Source organism: Berghia stephanieae, chromosome 9 (assembly GCF_034508935.2).
Source record: "Berghia stephanieae isolate SIO BIC M18660-M18661 chromosome 9, UCSD_Bste_1.3, whole genome shotgun sequence".
Lineage (NCBI taxonomy): Eukaryota > Metazoa > Mollusca > Gastropoda > Nudibranchia > Aeolidiidae > Berghia > Berghia stephanieae.
In genome coordinates, this window is record NC_088368.1 from 14,467,123 (window position 1) to 14,489,205 (window position 22,083).

A 22,083-nucleotide genomic window follows, 5' to 3' on the forward strand; every position below is an offset into this window, starting at 1 on the left:
ACTCTCGACATCTTCTCACTTTAGCCTTAGAACGAATTGACACTGAAATCGTATTTAAATTGAAAGACATACGAACCGTCCCCTACCCTCCCTCTCCCACTTCGTCCCTTTCACAGGTAGATTGTTTAACAAGTTAAATTACGTATTCTGGAGAAAACACGTATTTTAAAAATTTGCCAAACTCCCCCCCCCCCCCCCCCCCCCCAAAAAAAAAAAAAGAAGAAAGAAACAAAAAACAAACTCGTCCTTCTTTCAATATCGATTGATTTAAATTTCTTGCCAAAAACGGGAATAGTAGGAAGACTTCTTGAAGTCCCAGATTTACGATTTTTTTGTCAAGATGAATGTCATTTAAATCGATATGTATTATATTTGAAGGACGAGCTTTCTGGCCAAATTTTTAAAATACGTGTTTTTCCAGAGTACGACAGTTAACTGATTAAACGTGGGATGCCTCCACTTTTTGGGTGGAGTCAATGTGAAAAATATATAATCACTTTCTAGCTGAAAAGGATGACGAGGGGGAAAACTTGCTGAATAATCATTATACCTAACTGATGCTTATTCCCCCCCCCCCCCCCCACCCCTTACTTTATCTTGACCTTTAGATAATGTAACCCATCGTCTCAAAACGGTATTAGGTCGGGGTCAATAAAACGCATGACAGTCGAACATGTACCCGTTGTGGAAACGAGCCCGAAACCGCACAGCATCTAGTTGAACGATGCGTTGTGACAAAGTTTCCGGGCGGGTTTGCGGCCCTGCACGAGTGCGGTACGGAATTTGCAGATTGGGTCGATCGTCATTACGTAGTAGTGTGAGCACCATTAGAAGTTGCTGGCAAACAGTGATTTTAAAGATAATGTGACCAGAAATTTGACATGTTAGTTGTTGTATGTTTGTCACATTAGGTAACTAATTGGTCATTTATAGATAGTATGAAGTTGACGTCACTCAGATCTTTGTTATTGCTTCTTGCCATCCGCGTTTATGAGTGCGCTTTGAACACAATAAGTTGATTAACGTAGTCTTTTAGAGATATTATTATACTCCAATATTCAAATACATAAGTTAATATCTTATCATAACAGAAATAAGTAACTAATTGTTTTATTTTCCTCTTTTCCATTCAGATAATTCATAAACTTTTTAAAGTATTCAAGAACTAGTCAACCCAACAGCCAAAATGACGTCCCAATCCACTGTGAAGGAGACACGAACCATCATCACCTCGTCCAGCGCTGGTGGTCAAAGTGGCTCTGATTCTGGTGGCGGTGATGATTTCTACTACCGTTCCAGCATCGCTCCAAGACGCTCTGACGTGGGCCATACCTCCTCGATCTCGTCTGTCCTCGGAGCTCCTCAAACTACAAGTGGTGGCGGCTTCAAGAAAGTTGTGGAGATTACCTCGGGTGAGTCTGACTGGATCAAGTTAAATGATAGATGGGTGGGTTGGTGGATAGATGGATGGTTGGGTGGTTGGATAGGTAGATAGATTGATAAAGAGACGGATAGATGGATGGATGGATGGAAATGATAGATAGATAGATAGATAGATAGATAGATAGATAGATAGATAGATAGATAAGATAATAATAGTATAATATATATATATATATTATATATATAAAATAGATAATATAATATATATATATATAATAGATAATATATATATATATATATATATATATATATATATATATATATATATATATATATATATATATATTGAATCGTGTTTGATACAAATATGGTACGAACAGTGCTCGACATGTAGTAATGGAGCGAATTATTATTTAAAATATTTATAAATTAAGCCTGAAACATTGATGTAGACTGCCCCAAACATTGTGGTAAATATTTTAAATAATATATATATATATATATATATAGATAGATAGATAGATAGATAGATAGATAGATAGATAGATAGATAGATAGATAGATAGATAGATTGATTGATTGATAGATAGAATGATAGATAGCTGGATAGATGGATGGATGGATATGATGATTGATGGATGGACATATAGGTGGGTGGATGGATGGATAAGTGGATGGATGGATATTGCTGGATGGTCGATGAATAGATGGATTGATTGATGGATATTGCTGGATGGATGAATGGTTAGAGTGATGGATGGATGGATTGATTTGTTGGATGGATGGATGGATGAATGGAAGGATAGATGGATTGATGCATGGATGGATTGATAGATGGATGGACATATCACTAACCGTCAAATCACACACATGATATGATATTACGTTGAAATGGCACGCCTCTCCTTTGAACAAAACAAGGCTGACGTTTATTATTTATTTTTTTGTTCTGTTTTTTTTGTTTTTTGTTTGTTTGTTATTTTGTTGTTTTTCCCCCATCTCTTTTTTAAACATGACTTCTTAATCTCCACGACGCCTCAGGTATGCTCCCTTCTGGCTACGCCAACGTCAGTCACACTGGCGTCATCAACGTAAAGACACACAGGGAACAAGAGAAGAAAGATATGCAGAACCTCAACGAAAGGTTCGCCAACTACATCGACAAGGTTCGATTTCTGGAGGCACAAAACAAGAAACTCACAACTGAATTGGAAGACCTCAGGGTAAGACACACTTCCGTACACACACATACTCTCTCTCTCTCTCTCTCTCTCTCTCTCTCTCTCTTATATATATATATATAATATATATATATATATATATATATATATATATATATATATATATATATATTCTTTTTCCCTTTCTCTACCTATTCACCAATGCACCCATTCATCCATCAAACTATTCACACATTCAAACACCGATCTATACTTCCATTCATGCAGCCATCTACCCATTCATCCATTAATCTATCCAACCATTCATCCATCGATTCATCCATCAATCCACCATATATCCATCTCAGCCACCCTATCCAGTCTGACTGGGGCAAAGAGGCTACATCAATCAGACTCTAACCCTCCAATCTAAACATCAATCCATACACCTATTAATATACCTATCTATCCATCCACATATATTCGTCCATCCATTCATCCACCAATCTACCTACATATACATCCATCCATCCACCTATCTACCTATCCAATCCAGTCTCTCTGGAGCAAAGAGACCACTGCCATCAACACCCACCAATCTAAACATCCATCCATCCATCCATTAATATACCTATCTATCCATCCACATATCCGTTCATCCATTCTTCCATTAATCTACCTTCATATACATCCATCTATCCACCTGTCTACCTAACCAATCCAGTCTCTCTTGAGCAAAGAGACCACAACCATCAATCTAAACATCCATCCATTAATATACCAATCTATCCATCCACAAATCCGTCCATCCATCCATCCATTAATCTACCTTCATATACATCCATCCCATCCACCTGTCTACCTATCCAATCCAGTCTCACTGGGGCAAGGAGACCACAGCCATCAAGAAGATGTATGAGACAGAATTGGCCGAGGCACGTAAGATGATTGAAGACATCACCAAGGAGAAGAACAAGCTGGAGGTCAGACTACAGTCCATGCAAGACGCTATGGACGATGCACACAGACAGTGAGTACACATCCCCTATACACCCCCCCCCCCTTCTCCCCCTCACCTAACATTCCCTCCTATCGCATCTTCTTCCTGGTAATTTTGACAATGACCAGGCAGCCCAGTCCCCCCTCCCCCCCCACCACCCCCCAACGTTATCAGTCTATTTATCCATGAGTAATATATCTCTCTGTCTATCCGTCTATCTTTTTATCTGCAAATCTCTCTATCTGTCTCGCCCCCACCCCCCACCCCCAATTCATCTCTCTCTCTCTCTCTCTCTCTCTCTCTCTCTCTCTCTCTCTCTCTCTCTCTCTCTCTCTCTTTCTTTCTCTCTCTCTCTCTCTTTCTTTCTCTCTCTCTCTTTCTCTCTCTCTCTCGAATCTTTTTTCTGGTAATTCTCACAATGGCCAGACAGACTGTGCCTCCATCTGCCGCTCTTTAATTAGACCAACTCGTAATCTATGTCGTATTCTGTTTTTGAAATCATAAGAGCGTCTCTGTCAATAACAGGCAGTTTGAAATATGCCAATAATCTTCCAGGCTATGAAATACACCTCTTTCTTAGATGCAGATACATAAATGCCCCCCCCCTCTCTCTCTCTCTCTCTCTCTCTCTCTCTCTCTCTGTCTGTCTTTCTGTCTGTCTGTCTGTCTCTCTCTTTCTCTCTCTCTCTCTCTCTTTCTCTCTCTCTCTCTCTCTCTCTCTCTCTCTCTCTTCTTCTGTCTCTGTCTTGTCTGTCTGTCTGTCTGTCTCTCTCTCTCTCTCTCTCTCTCTCTCTCTCTCTCTCTCTCTCCTCACGCACACATTCCCACACACATGCACACACACGTTTATATATATATATATATATATATATATATATATATATATATATATATAATATATTAAGATTGATGAAAAAAATTATACTTGAAATATTTTATAAATAGCTCCTTTTATAAAAAACTTGAGCACTATTATTTCATATATATATATATATATATATATATATATATATATATATATATATATATATATATATATATATATATATATATATATATATACTCACTCACTTACTCGCTTACCCCCCCCCCCCCCAACCCCCACACACTCACACACACACACGCCCCACCCCTTCTCCCTTGCTTTTGATACTATTGGGAAAAGGATTATCTGTACGGAGAGAAAGTTACTATCTAGTAGTACTTAAAACCAAACAGAAATCCTGTCTACTGGTTCATTATTCAGTCTCCTACCTTTCCATTCCATTCCATAAAAACGACCATATATTGCGACGAACCCTTAAGTCTTTCGTGGCCAGAAAGAAATTGTTTTCTGGCCAAACTTTTCTCTCCATTACTCATCGAGCAATTTAAAAACCAAATAACTCTTAAGATTTTATATATGACCCATTGCCTAAACACGGTAATATACCGGGGAGATTTAGATGCTGTGCGGGTATGTGATCTAGTGGTATGACATTCGCTTTCGAATCGGAAGGTCCTGGGTTCAATCCTCGCTCGCGCATTGTTGAATCCTCGGAAACAAGGCTCTTTACTCACATTCTCTCACCGTACTCAGGTGTAAAATAAGTAACTGGTCGTTAATAGCGATGTCTCTGTCGGGAAAAAATGTAATATTGCCTAACTGCGTGTTACGTGTTGATTTTGGTCAGGGACACTTTGTAAAGCGCTTTGATCGAGTTTAGTTGATATTGCTCTGTAGGCTGTGTGGCCTAAAGCAAGTGAAATTCGCCCTAGCTCAATTTGCGGCGCTGCACTGCGGCTGACGCCTGGGTTATTCCAGTCTTCCCTCCCTTGGAATAGACCCAAGAGAATAATTTCCGCTATGGGATGAATAAAAGGAATTTTATTTATTTTATTTATTTAGTTAATAAATATATCAAATGTCTGCTTAATTCGACTTAAGAATATTTATCTGACATCAGGCTTATCCGGACATATCTTTACCGTTTTAGGGGGAATAGGTGAAGATATTATAGTGTCGGGTTGGCGTGAACTGGAACGCCGCGTGTAAAGGTCTCATTATTTCACGTTATTTCACTAGATCTATTTATAGACCTGACGTTACTGACCTGATTCATCTCGAACCATCCAAGAACCTGGAACATCAATTCGCCTCGTCTGATTCATAGATTTATACAAAGAGATATTCAACGAGTCTCTTATTTTTGCCTGCGAAACTGAAGACCATAAGTAAAGATAGCTGTAGTTGCAGTGCTATAGTTGTATCACTGCGATAAATAGCTTCTTCTAAAACTAAATTTGATCTTTTAAATAGCCCAATATCTACTAAACGTGCTCAAAGCGCTTTACAAAGAGTCCCTGACCAACAGCAACTCGTAATATGTAGAACAAGGCATGACGCCTGTAAGGTGATATTACTTTTTTCCGACAGACGCAACGCTGGTAACGGCCAGGCACTGATTTTACAATTGAGTGCGGTGAGCGAATGTGAGAAAAGAGAAGTTTTCCAAGGACTCAGCGAGGCTCAAACCCATGACCTTCCCACCCGAAAGCCAGTGTCATACCACAAGACCACATAGCCGTAAATTCTTATAAAAAGTCATGTTTTTACGTGGAATTATTAGGTCAAAAGGCAGCGTCCGACGTGTCCTTATTTGCAGGTCTGATAACCCAGATTATAATGGTCTGATTGTTGTTGTAACGGGAATACTCTCAAACCAACGCAAAAAATATTGTCTATTACAACAATGTTAAATTAAGCCCATAATTACGCTTTGTTATCAGACCTGTAAAAAAAGATCACGTTGGCAGCTTTCAATGTGGAAAAAAAAATAAAAGAATGCTCAATGTGCAACCTAAATCTATTATCAGAAAATAAATCAGATCTCTGAGATTTTATTTTTTCAATAAAAAGGGACTCTTTTTTTTTTAAATCTTAATAGTCCAAAGTTTTCCTCAAGTGGTGCGGATGAATACAGGCAGAGGATTGGCATTTACTTCAATAGCCAGTCCGTGTCAAAAAACAAAGAGCTTTGTTTTCCAGAACTTTCTCATTTCGATTTCGATTTTCTCTTATCAAGGAGATCAGATTTCTTGATAATACCAGACATTGAGCGATGTGGAAATCTCGGATGCTTAAATCAATTATATTATTGCATTATGTCTGTTTTACGAATAATTATAGAACGTTCATAGTTAACAATTGCAATAATATTGTGCCGTGCGGCTATGTGGTCTAATGGCATGACTCTAATCTTCGGAGTGCAAGTTTTTGTTTTTTCATTATATTATATTATATCGGTTGTACAAATATTATAGAAAGTTCATAGTTACCAGCAGTTGTAATATTATGCTGTAAATAGATAATAATATAGCGGGGGTGATTTTTGGGGGATGATTTTTTTTCTTGAATTTTTCTTCTCTCTGCTTTATCTGGCAGTGTTTTATATTATATTATAGCCTTTCAGATTTAAAAAAATTCTTGGATAAAATAAAGAAAACACAAATTTTGGAAAACAATAACTAATAGGGCTGTTAAACGCAACAAATAAATTAAATGAGACGGAATTAAAACAACAACACAAAAAAAAACAAAAAAAAAAACAAAAAAAAACAAAAACAAAAACAAAAAAAAACAACAAACAAACAAAAAAAGCAAACAAACAAAATCCAACAAAAACCAAGCAAATAAGGAAAATAAAAGAAAAAATATTATTCCATTAGAATAATATTTCACGGAAATGAGGTTATCTCCAGTTGGTTTGGAAGGGAAATAACTCTCCGTTTGTAGAAACCCAATTATTGAGTCATCCCCCTTGTCAACCCCGCCAGACGAAATTGACTCTCATAATAAACATTATATTAATGTATAATATTCAAATTCTACTCATTTCCTAACCGACTTTCGTTTTTGCCACCCCACCCCGCCCCCCTTTCCTCCTCATCCTGTTCATTCCTCTCCTGTTTCCTCCCTCCCCTCCTCTCTCTCATCTATCTCTCTCTCTCTCTCTCTCTCTCTCTCTCTCTCTCTCTCTCTCTCTCTCTCTCTCTCTCTCTCTCTCTCTCTCTCTCTCTCTCTCTCTCTCTCTCTCTCTCTCTCTCTCTCTCTCTCCCTTTCTAAACTGTCAAAGAATAAACATCAATTATTTCCCACCCAAAACGGATTATTGCAGCATGATCATATAAAAGAAGTTAATTAAAATATGACTAAATTATACCTTAATACAAGTCATGTATAACTAACTGAGCCAGATGTTATGGGTTGTGTCTCCAAACCTCGCGTCGTCCAGACACTGTCTCCTCCTCACGCCCCTTCAGTTGTTTTTTTTTTTTTTTTTTTAACAAGTTAACTGATATACTCTGGAAAAACTCAAATTAAAAACTTTGACCAGAAAACTTTCCCTCAAATATCGATCGATTTAAATGACCATAACCTTGGCAAAAGCTCTCAAACCTGGGACTTTTTTCTTTCCCCCTCCCTCCCTTTCTGTGGCCTCGTTACTCCTTCAACAGCAAAACATTTCAACCAACGTACACATATTTGCAGGTCTGATCACCGAACGAAATTATTAAGGGCTTGATTTAACATTGTTGTTATGGACAGTATTTAGGTTGGTTTTATAGTATTTCCATCATATCAACGACACCATAAAAACTGTGGTTGTCAGACCTTCAAATAAGTATACATTGATTTGAAATGATCGGGTAGGTTTGTAGAGAAAATGTTTTAGACGTTGATACATTTTGAGACAGCGCCAAAATATTATGATTTATTCATCCAAATACGCCCAGTAAGCGAAAAATGTATATATCCATCGTAAAGCAATGTCCAGCTTGTTTAGTTCCAGTTGAGTGACTCACAATGAGAATGTTCACAGGTGACTGGTTCCACTCCACCCCTCGTTTCTATAACACCTTTATTAATATTATAACACCGTTGTATGTGTGACCTGCAATCTCAAAAAGGTATCATGCGGCCCTGTGCGTCTATAATGTGGTCTAGTCGACGTATACGTATATGCAGGTCTGACATCCCAACCCAATTATGGGCCTAGTTTAACATTGCTGTTATGGACAATATTTTGCATCATTTTTTGTTTTTTAGATTTCCATTACAATAATGAACCCATAATGAATTAGGTTATCGGGCCTGCAAACAAGCGTACGTCGGGTCTAGTGGTATGAGAATCGTCTTCGGTCCGGACGGGCCAGTGTTCTAGCCTCTCTCTGAGCGGCTCATTTTTGGATCCTTGGAAAAGGCTATTTATTTGCATTCTCTCACCCTACTCATGTGTGAAATGGGTACTTGGTCGTAAACAGCGTTGTCTATGGCGGGAAGAAGATGTATCACCTTAACTACGCCGTTCACACATCTCTCATTGGCCCATAGTGTTTCATTCATCGAGTTTTGTTAATAATGGGGAAAACCGAAACGTCCACAGAACATGTCTTCCTGTATAAATTGGCCCTTACATTTCAATACTTATCGATATTTTTTTCCTTTTTAATTTAGCCATTTAAACAACAACAAAAATCTGAAAGTCTGAAACAGTGCCCAGTCAGTATTTTCACGTTTTGGGTTTCATAGAAATTGTAGACACATCGCTTTGGCAATGAGTAAATGAATGACCAGATGAATAAACATTTGCATTTTAGTGATTTCTGACAAACACATCATATCTCTCAGTTAAAAGGAACAAAGTTGACGTCACTCAGCTCTTTGTTACCTTTAGATAGCCTTTTTAGTGACAGGTTCTCACAGTGTTATATTAATCAGACTGTAAACGTTAAAGATTACTCACAGTTTGTTGAATCAGGTTAGCGGATGTTGTGAGTATATTACCTAAACTCATAGTATCAATATTCACTGTCTTGTTCCAAATTTAAATAGAAAGGAGAAGAAAAAAAGAAATAAAAACGATGAGAGAGAGAGAGAGATTGAGAGAGAGAGAGAGATAGAGATAGAGATAGAGATAGAGATAGAGAGAGAGAGAGAGATAAGAAGAGAGAGAATAGAGATGAGAATGGCTACATTTAGATACTACGATATAATTTAGATTTAAAGCAACAGAGAATGAGTGAACAGTGCAGTCAGATTTTAGTTTTGGTTATAGAAGTAGAGAATTTGAAGAGAAGAATGACCAGATGAATAACATTGTTTTAGTGATTCTGAGAAAACATATCTTCAGTAAAAGAACAAAGTTGAGCATCAGTACTGACTTGATAGTTAGTGAGAGGTCAAGGTATATTAAATAGAGTAAACGTAAAGATTACTAAGTTGATGAATCAGGAGAGGAGTTTGAGATATTACAAACTCAAGTCAGATATCGTGTCAAAAATAGAAGAGAAGAAAGAAAAGAAATAAGAACGCAGAGAGAGAGATTGAGAGAGAGAGTGAGAGAGAGATAGATAGATAGAGAGAGAGAGAGAGAGATTGAAAGAGAGAGAGAGAGAGAGAGAGAGAGAGAGACAGAGAGACAGAGAGTACGAAAAACAAAAAAGAAAGACAAAATAGAAAAAAATAAGTCGTTTACAGCTTGACCATACAAATGCCATATCGTTCTTGAAGGACATTTCATGACACCTTGGTCACCATAAAAAAAAATCCGTTTAAGTTATTAGGCTAAGCGTCAATCGCCTAAGGTTTAATGCTTTAACGTTTATGTGTTATATTATTTGGACACGGAGTAAAAGCCACGAAAGGACGAAAGGGGATCACGGCCTCCTTCAAAACCTCCTTTGTACTCCGTATCGCTCGTCGCCTTGAATAGGGTGTGAGAGGTGTAGGGGGGGATTAGGGAGGTCATTCCATTGTACTCTTGTCAAGTAGAGGAGGGCTCAGGATCAGATTTTGTTGTCATTGCGCTTACTATCGTGATCTAGTTGTGGCTGTCTTAAATATTAGATTAACTTAAAATCTTTGATGTAGGCTTAAAATTATAATATCCTTCAGAACCATTAGGCCAATGGAGCGGAGTTTATCCCTGTTTCTACACGTGAAACGGATAAGAGCGACTGTTTCCTATCCTATAGGGCCGCTAGTCTATCACAAAGTACTTTCAGACAGACATAACAGACCCAGCTACCCAATTCCTGCTGAATTAAACATATAAACTTGACCTAAGCTTCTTTTATATCACAATTTATTCGATTTTGAACATTTAAGTCAGCCAAACATAATACCGTTTTTTGGGCGTGAAGTAACAAATGAGTATTGCTAGAGTACAGCAGAATATATTATGTGTAGTTCCAGACATGACGTCATTGGTTTGGGGCCCTATTGATTTTACATCAAAGAGAATTCCGGCCCCGTAAATCGTCTTATTGTGGAAATGTCCTGATCCTGTCTGCTGGATCGTCTCTCAATGTCTAAATCTATGGTGTACTGGGACCCCGAGGAATGACTTACGTCTATGTTATAACGGTCTTACTGGGGAGATGACTTAATTGCCGTGGTCGTTTGAATGGGATGACATTGGTATTGATGTTGATGATGTTGATTGTATAGATGACATTGGGTAATGTTTATGTGTGATGTATGATTGACATGTGTGTATTATGTTGAGATGTTGATTGTATAGATGACATGGGATTGATGTTGATGTTGTTAGTTGTATAGATGACATTGGTATTGATGTTGATGATGTTGATTGTATAGATGACAGTGGTATTGATGTTGATGATGTTGATTGTATAGATGACAGTGGTATTGATGTTGATGATGTTGATTGTATAGATGACAGTGGTATTGATGTTGATGATGTTGATTGTATAGATGACAGTGGTATTGATGTTGATGATGTTGATTGTATAGATGCATGTTGATTTGAGTGTTGATATAACATGATGTTGATGTGTATTATGATGACATTGGTATTGATGTTGATGATGTTGATTTATAGATGACATTGGTATTGATGTTGATGATGTTGATTGTATAGATGACAGTGGTATTGATGTTGATGATGTTGATTGTATAGATGATAGTGGTATTGATGTTGATCATGTTGATTGTAGAGATGGCATTGCTAGTTTCTTTAATGTTTTAAATTGTTGATGTTTGTAGTTGTAAAGCTGACATTATCAGTGTTGTTGATGTTATTACTGCACTGTTGACTTTGGTGTTGATACTGCTGTGTCTGGTAGTGAGGTGGACAGTGGTGTTAATGACATTATTGGGACCAGGATGAGGTTTTCTATCTTCTATCACGTAGAGATCACTCTGGTGCATTGTCGTTATGATGGCTAACACTACTATGTAATTGGTTATTAGTACAAGACGACGAATAGACACATTCATGTCATCTGTGTTTGTTTGCTGATTCTGGTGCTGTTGATGATAAGGACGATGACGTTACTGATGTTGTTTTATATATTCATGTGTGTATATATATATATATATATATATATATATATATATGTGTGTGTGTGGTGTGTGTGGTGTATAATATATATAATACATAGTATAATAATATATATATATATATATATATATATATAAACAAAATGATATATTATTCCCAAGTGCTTAATGTGAAATATAACGTGGTTTTGAACCAACGTGCACTCATCGGTAGGTCTGATAACCCAAACTTATAGGCTCGTTGTTGTAATGGAAACACCCTAAAACCAACGTAAAACTGTACATTACAACAATGCTAAATCAAACCCATATATGCAGAAGATATCAGAAAGAGGGTGAGGGGGGGGGGGGGGTTGTAGTTTTAAATATATCATGTATCATGATAAACCTCATAAAAAAAACCACTAATAAAATAATTTTGTTTTCATTTGAACAACTACCGATTTGCGAAAGTCAAGAACTTGATTTTATCATGGTTATCTTATCTATTTACTTTTGGTCTTGTTTGGTTTTATTTAGCAATTATTTTACTGCAGGCACACATATACACACATAAAAACACTTATTAACACAAGCTAATACAAAATGGATTCAGGGATTAATAAATGAAAGCTTAAATTATAAATATTTGTATTGTATTTCTATCCAATTTCTTATCAGTCACCTAACTTTCTTTTTGAGACCAATTTATTCTTGTCGTTAGCAGACGACAAAACACAATCTGCCGTCACCGCCTCCCGCTCGCTTCCGCTCGCCGGTCGCACACACACACACACACACACACACACACACGATACACACTTGCTAACAATGTAATGAATTTATTTCTCGCCAGCCGGGATCCCGTCTCGAGCCATGACTGGATAAATCGTCTGCTAGCAAACGACCGTCCGTCCAGCTCTCAGTTTCGCACACCGACGGCGACAAAAAACAAATTGGTGTGTTGTTGTTTGTGGTCTCTCTGCTGATCTCATTGGGAAAGGATAGAATGTAATTTTATCATGTGTGAATCATTTACGATAATTCAAAGTGTTGCAGTTGCAAATTGTAAACGAGGTTTAGCTTGTTCAAATCTGCAATATGAAAATGAAGTGATGTGTTCGGTTTGTGTGCAGTGGTTCTAGACGTAATATTGATCTCAAGCTTTCGATTACTGTGACCTGTGAATGAAACTGTTTTTAGATTAGCATATGTAGGTAGTGCGTTATCTATAAATTACTCAGCGTTGGTCTGTCCCGTATAGGTAGTGACTGGATGTCAATAACAATACATTGTATATATGTCCAATCGTCCTATAACGGTTAGATGCCGGAATGAAATAATATAGTGGCGTGCCGTAAAAAGACGGTTTAACCCCGGGGTCAAGTATGAGTAAAATCTCGATTTATAAAAAAAAAAGACTTTCCTTCAATTTTGAATGGATCCCATTGGTGTAAAAATATGCCCTCTTTCAAAATATTACGGTGAAAATAAGCTGGCGCAGACGCAAGCTGAGAAAATCAAATCGCTGATTTTTAGAGGAATCGTCCTTTTAAGGCGCGCCACTGCATATGCTAAAAATTTAATCGTCGCCAACAAAAAGTATGACTAGAATAATTGTTTAAAGCCATACGGACATGTTGTTTTGATACGTGTATGGAGAGTACTTCAAACCACCCGCCCCCTCTAAAAAAATCTCCAGATTTCGTCTTAATTTAAATCTATTTCCATACATAAATATTTCATATAGATAAATAAGATAGATATCGCGTTTGTATTAGGTCTTTATTCTGTTAGGGTGTACTGCGATAGAGACTTAATCATGACAAAATCAAGATATATTAGAGAGGGCTGGTGATGGTATGGAAGGGCTCAATGCTACGTGCACAAATTAGCAGGTCTGATAACCGAGCGCAATTATGGGCCTGGTTAAACAGCGTTGTACAGGACGATATTTTCCGTGGGTTCGAGAGTATTTCCATTACAACAACAACAAATAGGCCATAACAACTTGGGTTATCAGACCAGCAAATAATGACACGTCTGCTCTAAGAGAAAGTGTAGGTTCAAGAACTGCAGAAGATTGAAATTCTGTTATTCTGATTCATAATGCAACTCAGTTATTGTTGTCGGAATCCTGTTTGTTCTGACATGATACCAGATTAAGGCGATAGGTTACATTTAGATCGAGGTTCGTCTAGCAAATAGAAATGAATATAGTTTTAATACCTAGAAATCAAATGATTTCTAAGATATATAATGTAACCTACGATACTATTTCGCTATGAATAGGCGCCGAAATGTGGATTTCGAATCAAAATCATAAGAAACACGAACTTTTTAACTTTTTGTTTTTTCGGGTTGTATTTTTTGTTTGTTTGTTTGTTTTTTTTTTGTTTTTTGTTTTGTTTTTTTTTTTTTTTTTGCAATGTAAAAGGTTATATTTATTCTATAGTATGATATATAGACTAAGAAATTAACCTCAAGCTACATCGGTTCACTTTATGAACTTCTTTACTTATAACTCTGGAGGTTTTGACTCCTCCATTTTCTTCCTTTATACTGACGATGAATTGACCTTAAAGTCGCAAGCGCGTAAAACCCTTAAAGATAAAACCAAATACAGACCAACAGAAAGAAAAAAAAAAGACTAATAAACATATCTGTAGCTATGAATCAATTTTCCAGCACCTAGATCTATTTCTTTTCATTATTATATCGCTTTGAGACAGCTACAATATAATGCAGTGATGGTGATTATATTCTTATTATTTTCACAATTTATTTATTCATTGTGTTAATGCACGGTTGAGTACTTTTGTTAGGCCAAATCCTAATAGTGTTATTTGTATTTTCAAGCGAATTATAACAACAATTCTATAGGAATGCTAATAATATGTGTACTTATTGAGTTTTTATCCGAACTCATCACAAGCGGCAAGCACAACCGGTTTAGGTTATTGATCTATTCCAGAATGTGTCACGAACACCCCCCCCCCCCCCCCCCCCCCCATACACACACATACACCAGGAAATTGATATTGTGTATTGTGTGCACCTTAGAATGCGTTGCATGCTTTCAATTTAATGCTTCGTGTTGGGTTTGTTTAAAAAAAAAAAAGATTAACGGAATGTCCTATGATAAGCGTTCGTAATTTTCTTATTGTCCGTGTTTTTATGCCCGTGTATGTTTTGTTGTTGTATATGTTGGTGTTGTTGTTGTTGTTGTTGTTGTTGTGTGTGTGTGTGTTTGTGTGAAAATAGTGCTAGAAAAATCCCCAGTCGAGCAGGCTGGATTTTTGGGGATTATTTTTTTTCTTGGGTTTTTCTTTCTGCTTTGTCTGGCATTTATTGGCATTTATTCATGCACATAGATGTATATTGAAAAGAGTGAGTTTTGTTGGGGGTTTGTTGGGAGGTTTTTTTTTTTTCTTATTTTGATCATTTGGATTTTATGGTCAATTTTCTTCATCTAAACTTGTTTTGAGGCGATGGGTTTCAAGTCGGTGACATGTTCTTGTAATGATCATTGTGCATATTATGAGCTGTCTTGGCAATTTTTATGAAGTCTTTATCGTAGCCGGTACAGCACGTACGTTAAGTGATAAAGAATATTTTTATACAGAATTATACAATGTGCCTTTATTTTTTACATGTATTTGGTATCCATATGCAAACGTAAGCCATTGTGCTCTTATCTCAATTATTCTCTCTCTCTCTCTCTCTCTCTCTCTCTCTCTCTCTCTCTCTCTCTCTCTCTCTCTCTCTCTCTCTTTCTCTCTCTTTCTGTCTCTGCCTCTGTCTTTCTCTCTTTCTCTCTCTCGCTCTCCCTCTCGCCCTCTTTCTCTCTCTCTCTCTCTCTCTCTCTCTCTCTCTCTCTCTCTCTTCTCCTCTTCTGTCTTCTCATTCTCACCACCACCACCCCACCACCACCACTCACTCTCTCTCACTCCTCATCTGTATAGTACGTCATTTATCTATCTCATCTCGTCTGTTAAGATGTGTGAATACACACACAAGAAAGAAATACACTACAAATAACTATTTTATCTTATGTAATAGTAGTATTGTAGTAGTATATATAGTAGTAATAGTAGTAGAAGAAAGAACTGCAGTAGTAGTAGTATAATAATAGTAATGATAATCATAGTAAGTAGTAGTAGTAGTAGTAGTAGTAGTAGTAGTAGTAGTAGTAGTAGTAGTAGTAGTAGTAGTAGTAGTAGTAGTTAGTAGTAGTAGCGGCAACTGTGGTAACAGTGATGAAGTATCTTTAGCATTGGTATCTTGTTAAAATTTATTTGGCTTTGTGTATAAAATCGCACACATCACAGACTAGTATAACAGATCCACATTGACTTAAAGAATATAATTTTCGCTTTAAGGAAGACAAGGTGTGTACTGTTGTGGACACAGACAATAACAGTATAGATAAAGCTCTTTCTACTTCAATGACTTTGATCGCTACTACCCTCTCCCCCTTCCCCTTCTCTCTCTCTCTCTCTCTCTCTCTCTCTCTCTCTCTCTCTCTCTCTCTCTCTTTCTCTCTCTCTCTCTCTCTCTCGTCAACTTCCTCCTCACCGACCATTTTCCATAATGTCTCCTGAACGTCATTTCCATCCAACATAACATTGATTTTTAAAAATTCTTAACTTAAAAGGAAAAATTGCATGTTCAGCAAAACAAACTGTACATAACAGCATAACCATAACAAACAAAAAGAAATCTTCGAATTTCCTGTTGTACAAAAGTAATCTGAATGAGAAAGATGTCTATTGATGCAATAAGTTTATCAAAAAATACTCATAACATCCACCAGCCGGATATAACGTATCAACATACAAAACCCTTTGTAACCGTGTATGTGTGGTTGGGGGGGGGGGGAGGGTTGTGCCACAAGAGATATATTCAATGTAAAGCGCAATGAGCATTATATAATTTTGAAAATGTGATATACAAATACCATCTATTATTATTTAGTTTTGAGGCGACTGGTCACATCGCTTTAAACCACGGGGATATCCGAATTGAACGTTCGTCTCCGATTACATGGTAAAAATACAGGTGTTAAATAGATGATAAAAAGATAGGTGTTATAGAAAACTGGGCCTACATTTTGATTTGAAAATATACAAGGTGATCTGCGAGAGCGGCCTTTTATGGTCAAGCTGAACTTGTAAAGCGCCTTGAGCATGTTTAGTGGATATTGTTCTATATAAAAGATCAATGTTTTAAAAAAAATAACATAAAATCATTTCTCAAGGATTACCGCCATGATTCATAACCAGGGATTTGAACTCTTTGACATCATGTGAAGATCAAAACCATCTGGACGCGTTAACACTTTACCACAATTCACGCCATTCATTGATCAATGATATAACAATGTTCTGGATTGATTGAGTCACTAAAACGCGTGCACTCCAAAACCCTATAAGGTGTTGTCGGTGAACTCAACTTCAAAATCTTTGAACTCCTAGAAATTGTACAAGATAATAGTCTATTTATCAGATTGGCACCGAGATCCAAGATGGGTTGGCTAGGACAAAGTCATTCTGATTTTGTTATCTTCTTTTAGTCAAGCACTCAATCACTCTTGTGATTTCACAGAATAGTTGGTAATCTTCTGCATAACAGACAAATACAATCTCGAGGTTGATTGCTATGGGAGATTTTTTTTTCTTTAATTTTTAGGTCAAGGGGAAATAACTCGTGGAATAATCAGCGAAATCTCTTTGTAGTAGAGTATTGATTGTGTGCGTTAAAGTACAGTACTCATCTGTTCTACCCATCAGATCAATCTCACCAACACACAAAATAATTATGTGTGGCCTTAAACGTCCTGATTTATAGAAAGAACGAAATTGACGTCACTCACCTCTTTGTTATTCTTTTTTTTATGAATAGTTCTCACTAAATAGTATTAATGAGACTATAAACATTCAACGTGACTTGTAGTTTTGTGTGTTGGTACGTTCTATTCCGCTGGCGGATGTTATGTGAGTTTTTTGGATTGACGCATAGTATCAATATAATATAGTGAGAACCAATCACCCGGCTGGCAACCAACAAAGAGCCGAGTGGCGTTAGCTTTGCCCTCTCTCACGATAGTATGCGCTTCCATCCGGAAGTAACGAACCAACAGACGTTTATAGTCTGGTTAATACAGTTTAGTGAGAATTACTCATAAACATGGATGGCAAAAACAATAAAAATGACCTGAGTGACGTCATCTTCGATCTTTTCATAGACATAACCTGACAAGATAATGAGTTCCATTATCTGGGAAACAAAGTGGCTTCCTGATGGTTCTGTGGTATAGAGATCAACGCACTCAGCTTTATTCAGCCCACAACTGTTCCAATAAGTCAGTAACTCGTTAACCGATCATTTCCTGTTAATGACGTAGTCGCGTGTGTAGTTGATGTTGTTGTTGTTGTTGTTGTTGTTGTTGTTGTTGTTCTTCTTCTCTTCTTCTTCTTCTTCTTCTTCTTCTTCTTCTTCTTCTTCTTCTTCTTCTTCTTCTTCTTCTTCTTCTTCTTCTTCTTCTTCTTCTTCTTCTTCTTCTTCTTCTTCTTCTTCTTCTTCTTCTTCTTCTCTTCTCTTCTTCTTCTTCTTCTTCTTCTTCTTCTTCTTCTTCTTCTTCTTCTTAATCGTCTACCTTCTCCTCCTCCCCCTTCTCTTCCTCACCCCTTTGTTAATTTTGTTTTTGTTGTCATTTATATGATTTTGTTTACACAAGTCACCCATGCACAGTGTCACATCGTACTTTACTTCAGCATTCCATGGCGGTCAATGGCAGGGACAATGTTATCCAATCATTAATACTTTTCAAAGTATCAGATTTCGGGGCAGGGAGGTCACTCACTGTGTTTTCTATAACCCCATATTATTATCTGTTTCCAACTTGCTTTGTGTCATGTTATTGTCTTGAAATGAGATTACTTGGTTTTGTCCTTTCCCTTGTCCGAGGCCTTGGCTGTGATGGAAAAAAGTCAAATGTAGAGATAGTTCGAAGATGACGTCACTCAGGTCTTTGTTATTTTTTTTGCCATCCGCGTTTATGAGTAATGTTCACTGAACTGTATTAACCTGACTATAAACGTTCATGGATACACACACTTTTGTGTGTTGGTCCGTTATACTTCCGGATGGCAATGTTATGAGCTTCTTAGCCAAGCGCATACTATCTATAGATAGTTAAGTTTTGGGAGATTATTTTCTTTTCGTTGTAAATAATCTCTCTGTCATGTATTGCTATATTATTTTTGGTTTTGAATGTCAGCATTTGAGTGTGTTCCTCTTAGTGGGATCCTGTGCTTGTGGCTGCTTGAAACTTTTGGGTGATCTCAAATCATGCACCATGATAGTATGCTCTTGGGATCTACGTCTATTCCCTATTCGAACCATTCCCTTTTGTCTTACTTTTTTTCCTGTTTGCTTTCAAATGTAAATTTTGATTATTTTTTTTTTTACTATCACGTTTTCTTCCTTTTTTTTTTTTTGGCCCTTAAAAACAAACAAAAACGAAGCATCCGGTTTATCCCGAATTAAAGGAATGCCGTTTTTGTTTGCATAACTTATCTTTGTTCCGTATTACGTCGTATTTGACTACTGCATTCCATTGCGTGCAATGACACCTTTACCCTATTATCATTATTCTTTTTCAAGCATAAAGTTCAGCCCGACTTTAAAATAAAACAAACAACCCCCCCCCCCCCCCCCCCCCAAAAAAAAAAAAAAAAAAAAACAACAAAAAAACAACAAACAAACAAAAAAACCAAACGTTTTGAGACGGTTGATAACACTTTTGTTGTTGCTTTAATGTTTTGTTTTGTTCTGTTTTGATTACATAAATACCTATTGATGCCATGCGATTAGGTAAAATACTCACAACATCCGCAAGCCAGATTAAGCATACCAACACACGAATCTGTGTGTAATCTTTAACGTTTAGAGTCTGAGTGATGTAATTTAGTGTAAACTAATCCATCAGGCTTTCTAAAATAATAGCAAAGAGCTGAGTGACGTCAACTTCGTTCCTTTAATACGTCGTGCTTTAGTAACATCAGCATTGGGGGTCCCGATAGCTCAGTTGGTAAAGCATTCGCTTCAAACCAGCGACATCTATAGAGATATTAATTATGAAGTCCTAGCTTCAAACGCAAAGAGACCGGGAACGACCCCGCCCGGGTGAAGTCTAGATTTTTTTTTCCTTCTAAATCCCCCATTCAACCAGCAGCGATTGAGTAGGTAGCTGGGTCTGTTTGATGTGGCGTAAAGTACTTTGCGATCGATGAGCATTCTATTTAAAAAGGCAGCAAGCTAATGTTATCGTTCTTTTAACGCACTATTAACTCACTCAACCCGAACACCGAATATATCCATTGTTTACCCGGGTTACTTATACCCCATGCCCATTAATTACAATTTTCTGGGACAAATTCTAGGCGTTGTATCAAAGCTAATGTTTTTTCATTTTTACATGTTAATGGTACTTGAATAAAACTATCTATGCACATGCTCATTTTTAATACATTTTTTCCAATTTTGAAAAGTAGTAAAAATTTCTAGGATTGAGAGAGTTACCCGGGATAAACTCCGGCTCCATGGGCCCAATGGCTCTGAACGACTACTTACTTTCAACATTCCTAAGCGGGCAATGACGGCGACAACTTTATCCTATTACAGTGTGTCGGATTCGGATAAAGGCAAAGAATGCCACAATTAAACTATCAGTGACATAGTATATAATTAGTGGACTGACGGCTGACGGGGGGCTGTGAGCGGGTGACCGGTTCAGGGGTCATGTTTTGTGTACCGATCACATAGTACAACACATACTTTTAATATTATCAAAATAAATAAATAAATAAACATTTATATAATGCATTTTCAGCTTTGGGACAGCGTGGCTCAGCGGAATGATCTTTTATTCGTACCCGAACGATACCGAGGTCGACTACCTGTCGCGCATGTGGCTTTGAACAAGTCACCTACCATTAGCTCACTTTGCGGTGCGGCGCTGCACTGCGGCTAACGCTTGGGTTATTCCAGTCTTCCCTTGGAAGATCCTAAAGAACCATTTCTCTTTTCATTAAAAATTGTAGATACGTCGTTTTGCATTTGGACGACAACAATGAAGGCTTTAGAAAACGGCCATTCATTTGCATATTATTAGCACTATAAAACGTGACATTATAGAGCATTTGGCCTATATTTTGGTTTGAAAAAATACGAGTTGGCCCGCGAGAGTGGCTTTTTATGGTCAAGCTGACCTATGGCTTTAGTATTGAATAACTGCTTTGGTGATGGTACGTTAAACAAAAAAAAAACACACTCGATTGGTCTTCGAACGCTTTTTTTTAGTTGCACTCTGTATTTAGTGAGTGTATACGTTTGCTTCTTGCACGCGACTTGAGTAATTATGACAATGACCCTTCACTATTATTTCAGTGTTTTCCGTGCTATACATTTAAGTAAAATAGTCACCTTTTCTGCCCGCCATATCAAACATACCATAACATAAAAAACTGCACAGTTATAGTTTGTCAGAGTGATTGCAGTGAGAATTTATCACCCAACTGGCCGTCTTAAAGCAAGAACAAAGAGTAAAGTGACTTCATTCTTTTAGCTGTGTTAAGTAATGTGATTTGTGAGTTTTATTCACTCGTAGATAATGATGATGATGGTGATGCTGATGATGCCGATGAAGATGATATAATAATGATAATAATAATAATAATAATAATAATAATAATAATAATAATAATAATAATAAATAATAATAATAATAATAATAATAATAATAATGATGATGATGATGATATCTTCATTGTCCACAACATAGAAACTTCAATGGTTTACATTTTGTCAGATCCTACATAATCAAACCCATCGAAAAATGATATTTCAGATCATGTCACTGATAGTGCCACATGGTTGCACATGTAAACAACCCCCCTCCCTATCGAAAACAACACCCACCCCAACACATAAACAGCAGTGACCTTACACACACACATACACACACACACACACACACACACACACACACACACAAACAAAACTCCGCACCCAAAACATAAACAATACCCCCCTCGGCCACACACACACACAATGAACCCCCACCCCTTCTTCAACATCAGACGCCTCCCCCCACACTCCCACAAATGCACCCCCCCCCCCACACACACACACACACATACATGATACAC

General features: G+C 37.2%; 1 protein-coding gene across 8 annotated transcripts in view; it reads left to right on the forward strand.

The window, feature by feature from the left end:
• LOC144979757 (uncharacterized) overlaps nucleotides 1-22,083 on the forward strand; it is a 71,952-nt gene that overhangs the window by 16,401 nt on the left and 33,468 nt on the right. Inside the window, exons 3-5 of one of the 8 annotated variants that reach the window (XM_078926773.1) lie at nucleotides 1,134-1,412; nucleotides 2,425-2,606; nucleotides 3,419-3,573. In XM_078926773.1, coding sequence (XP_078782899.1) covers nucleotides 1,187-1,412; nucleotides 2,425-2,606; nucleotides 3,419-3,573 — 563 coding nt within the window. In that variant the 5' untranslated portion in view covers nucleotides 1,134-1,186. Of the gene's footprint in view, nucleotides 1-1,133; nucleotides 1,413-2,424; nucleotides 2,607-3,418; nucleotides 3,574-12,704; nucleotides 13,087-22,083 lie in introns of those variants that run through there. The other 7 variants (XM_078926774.1, XM_078926775.1, XM_078926781.1 and 4 more) reach the window with 7 other exon arrangements.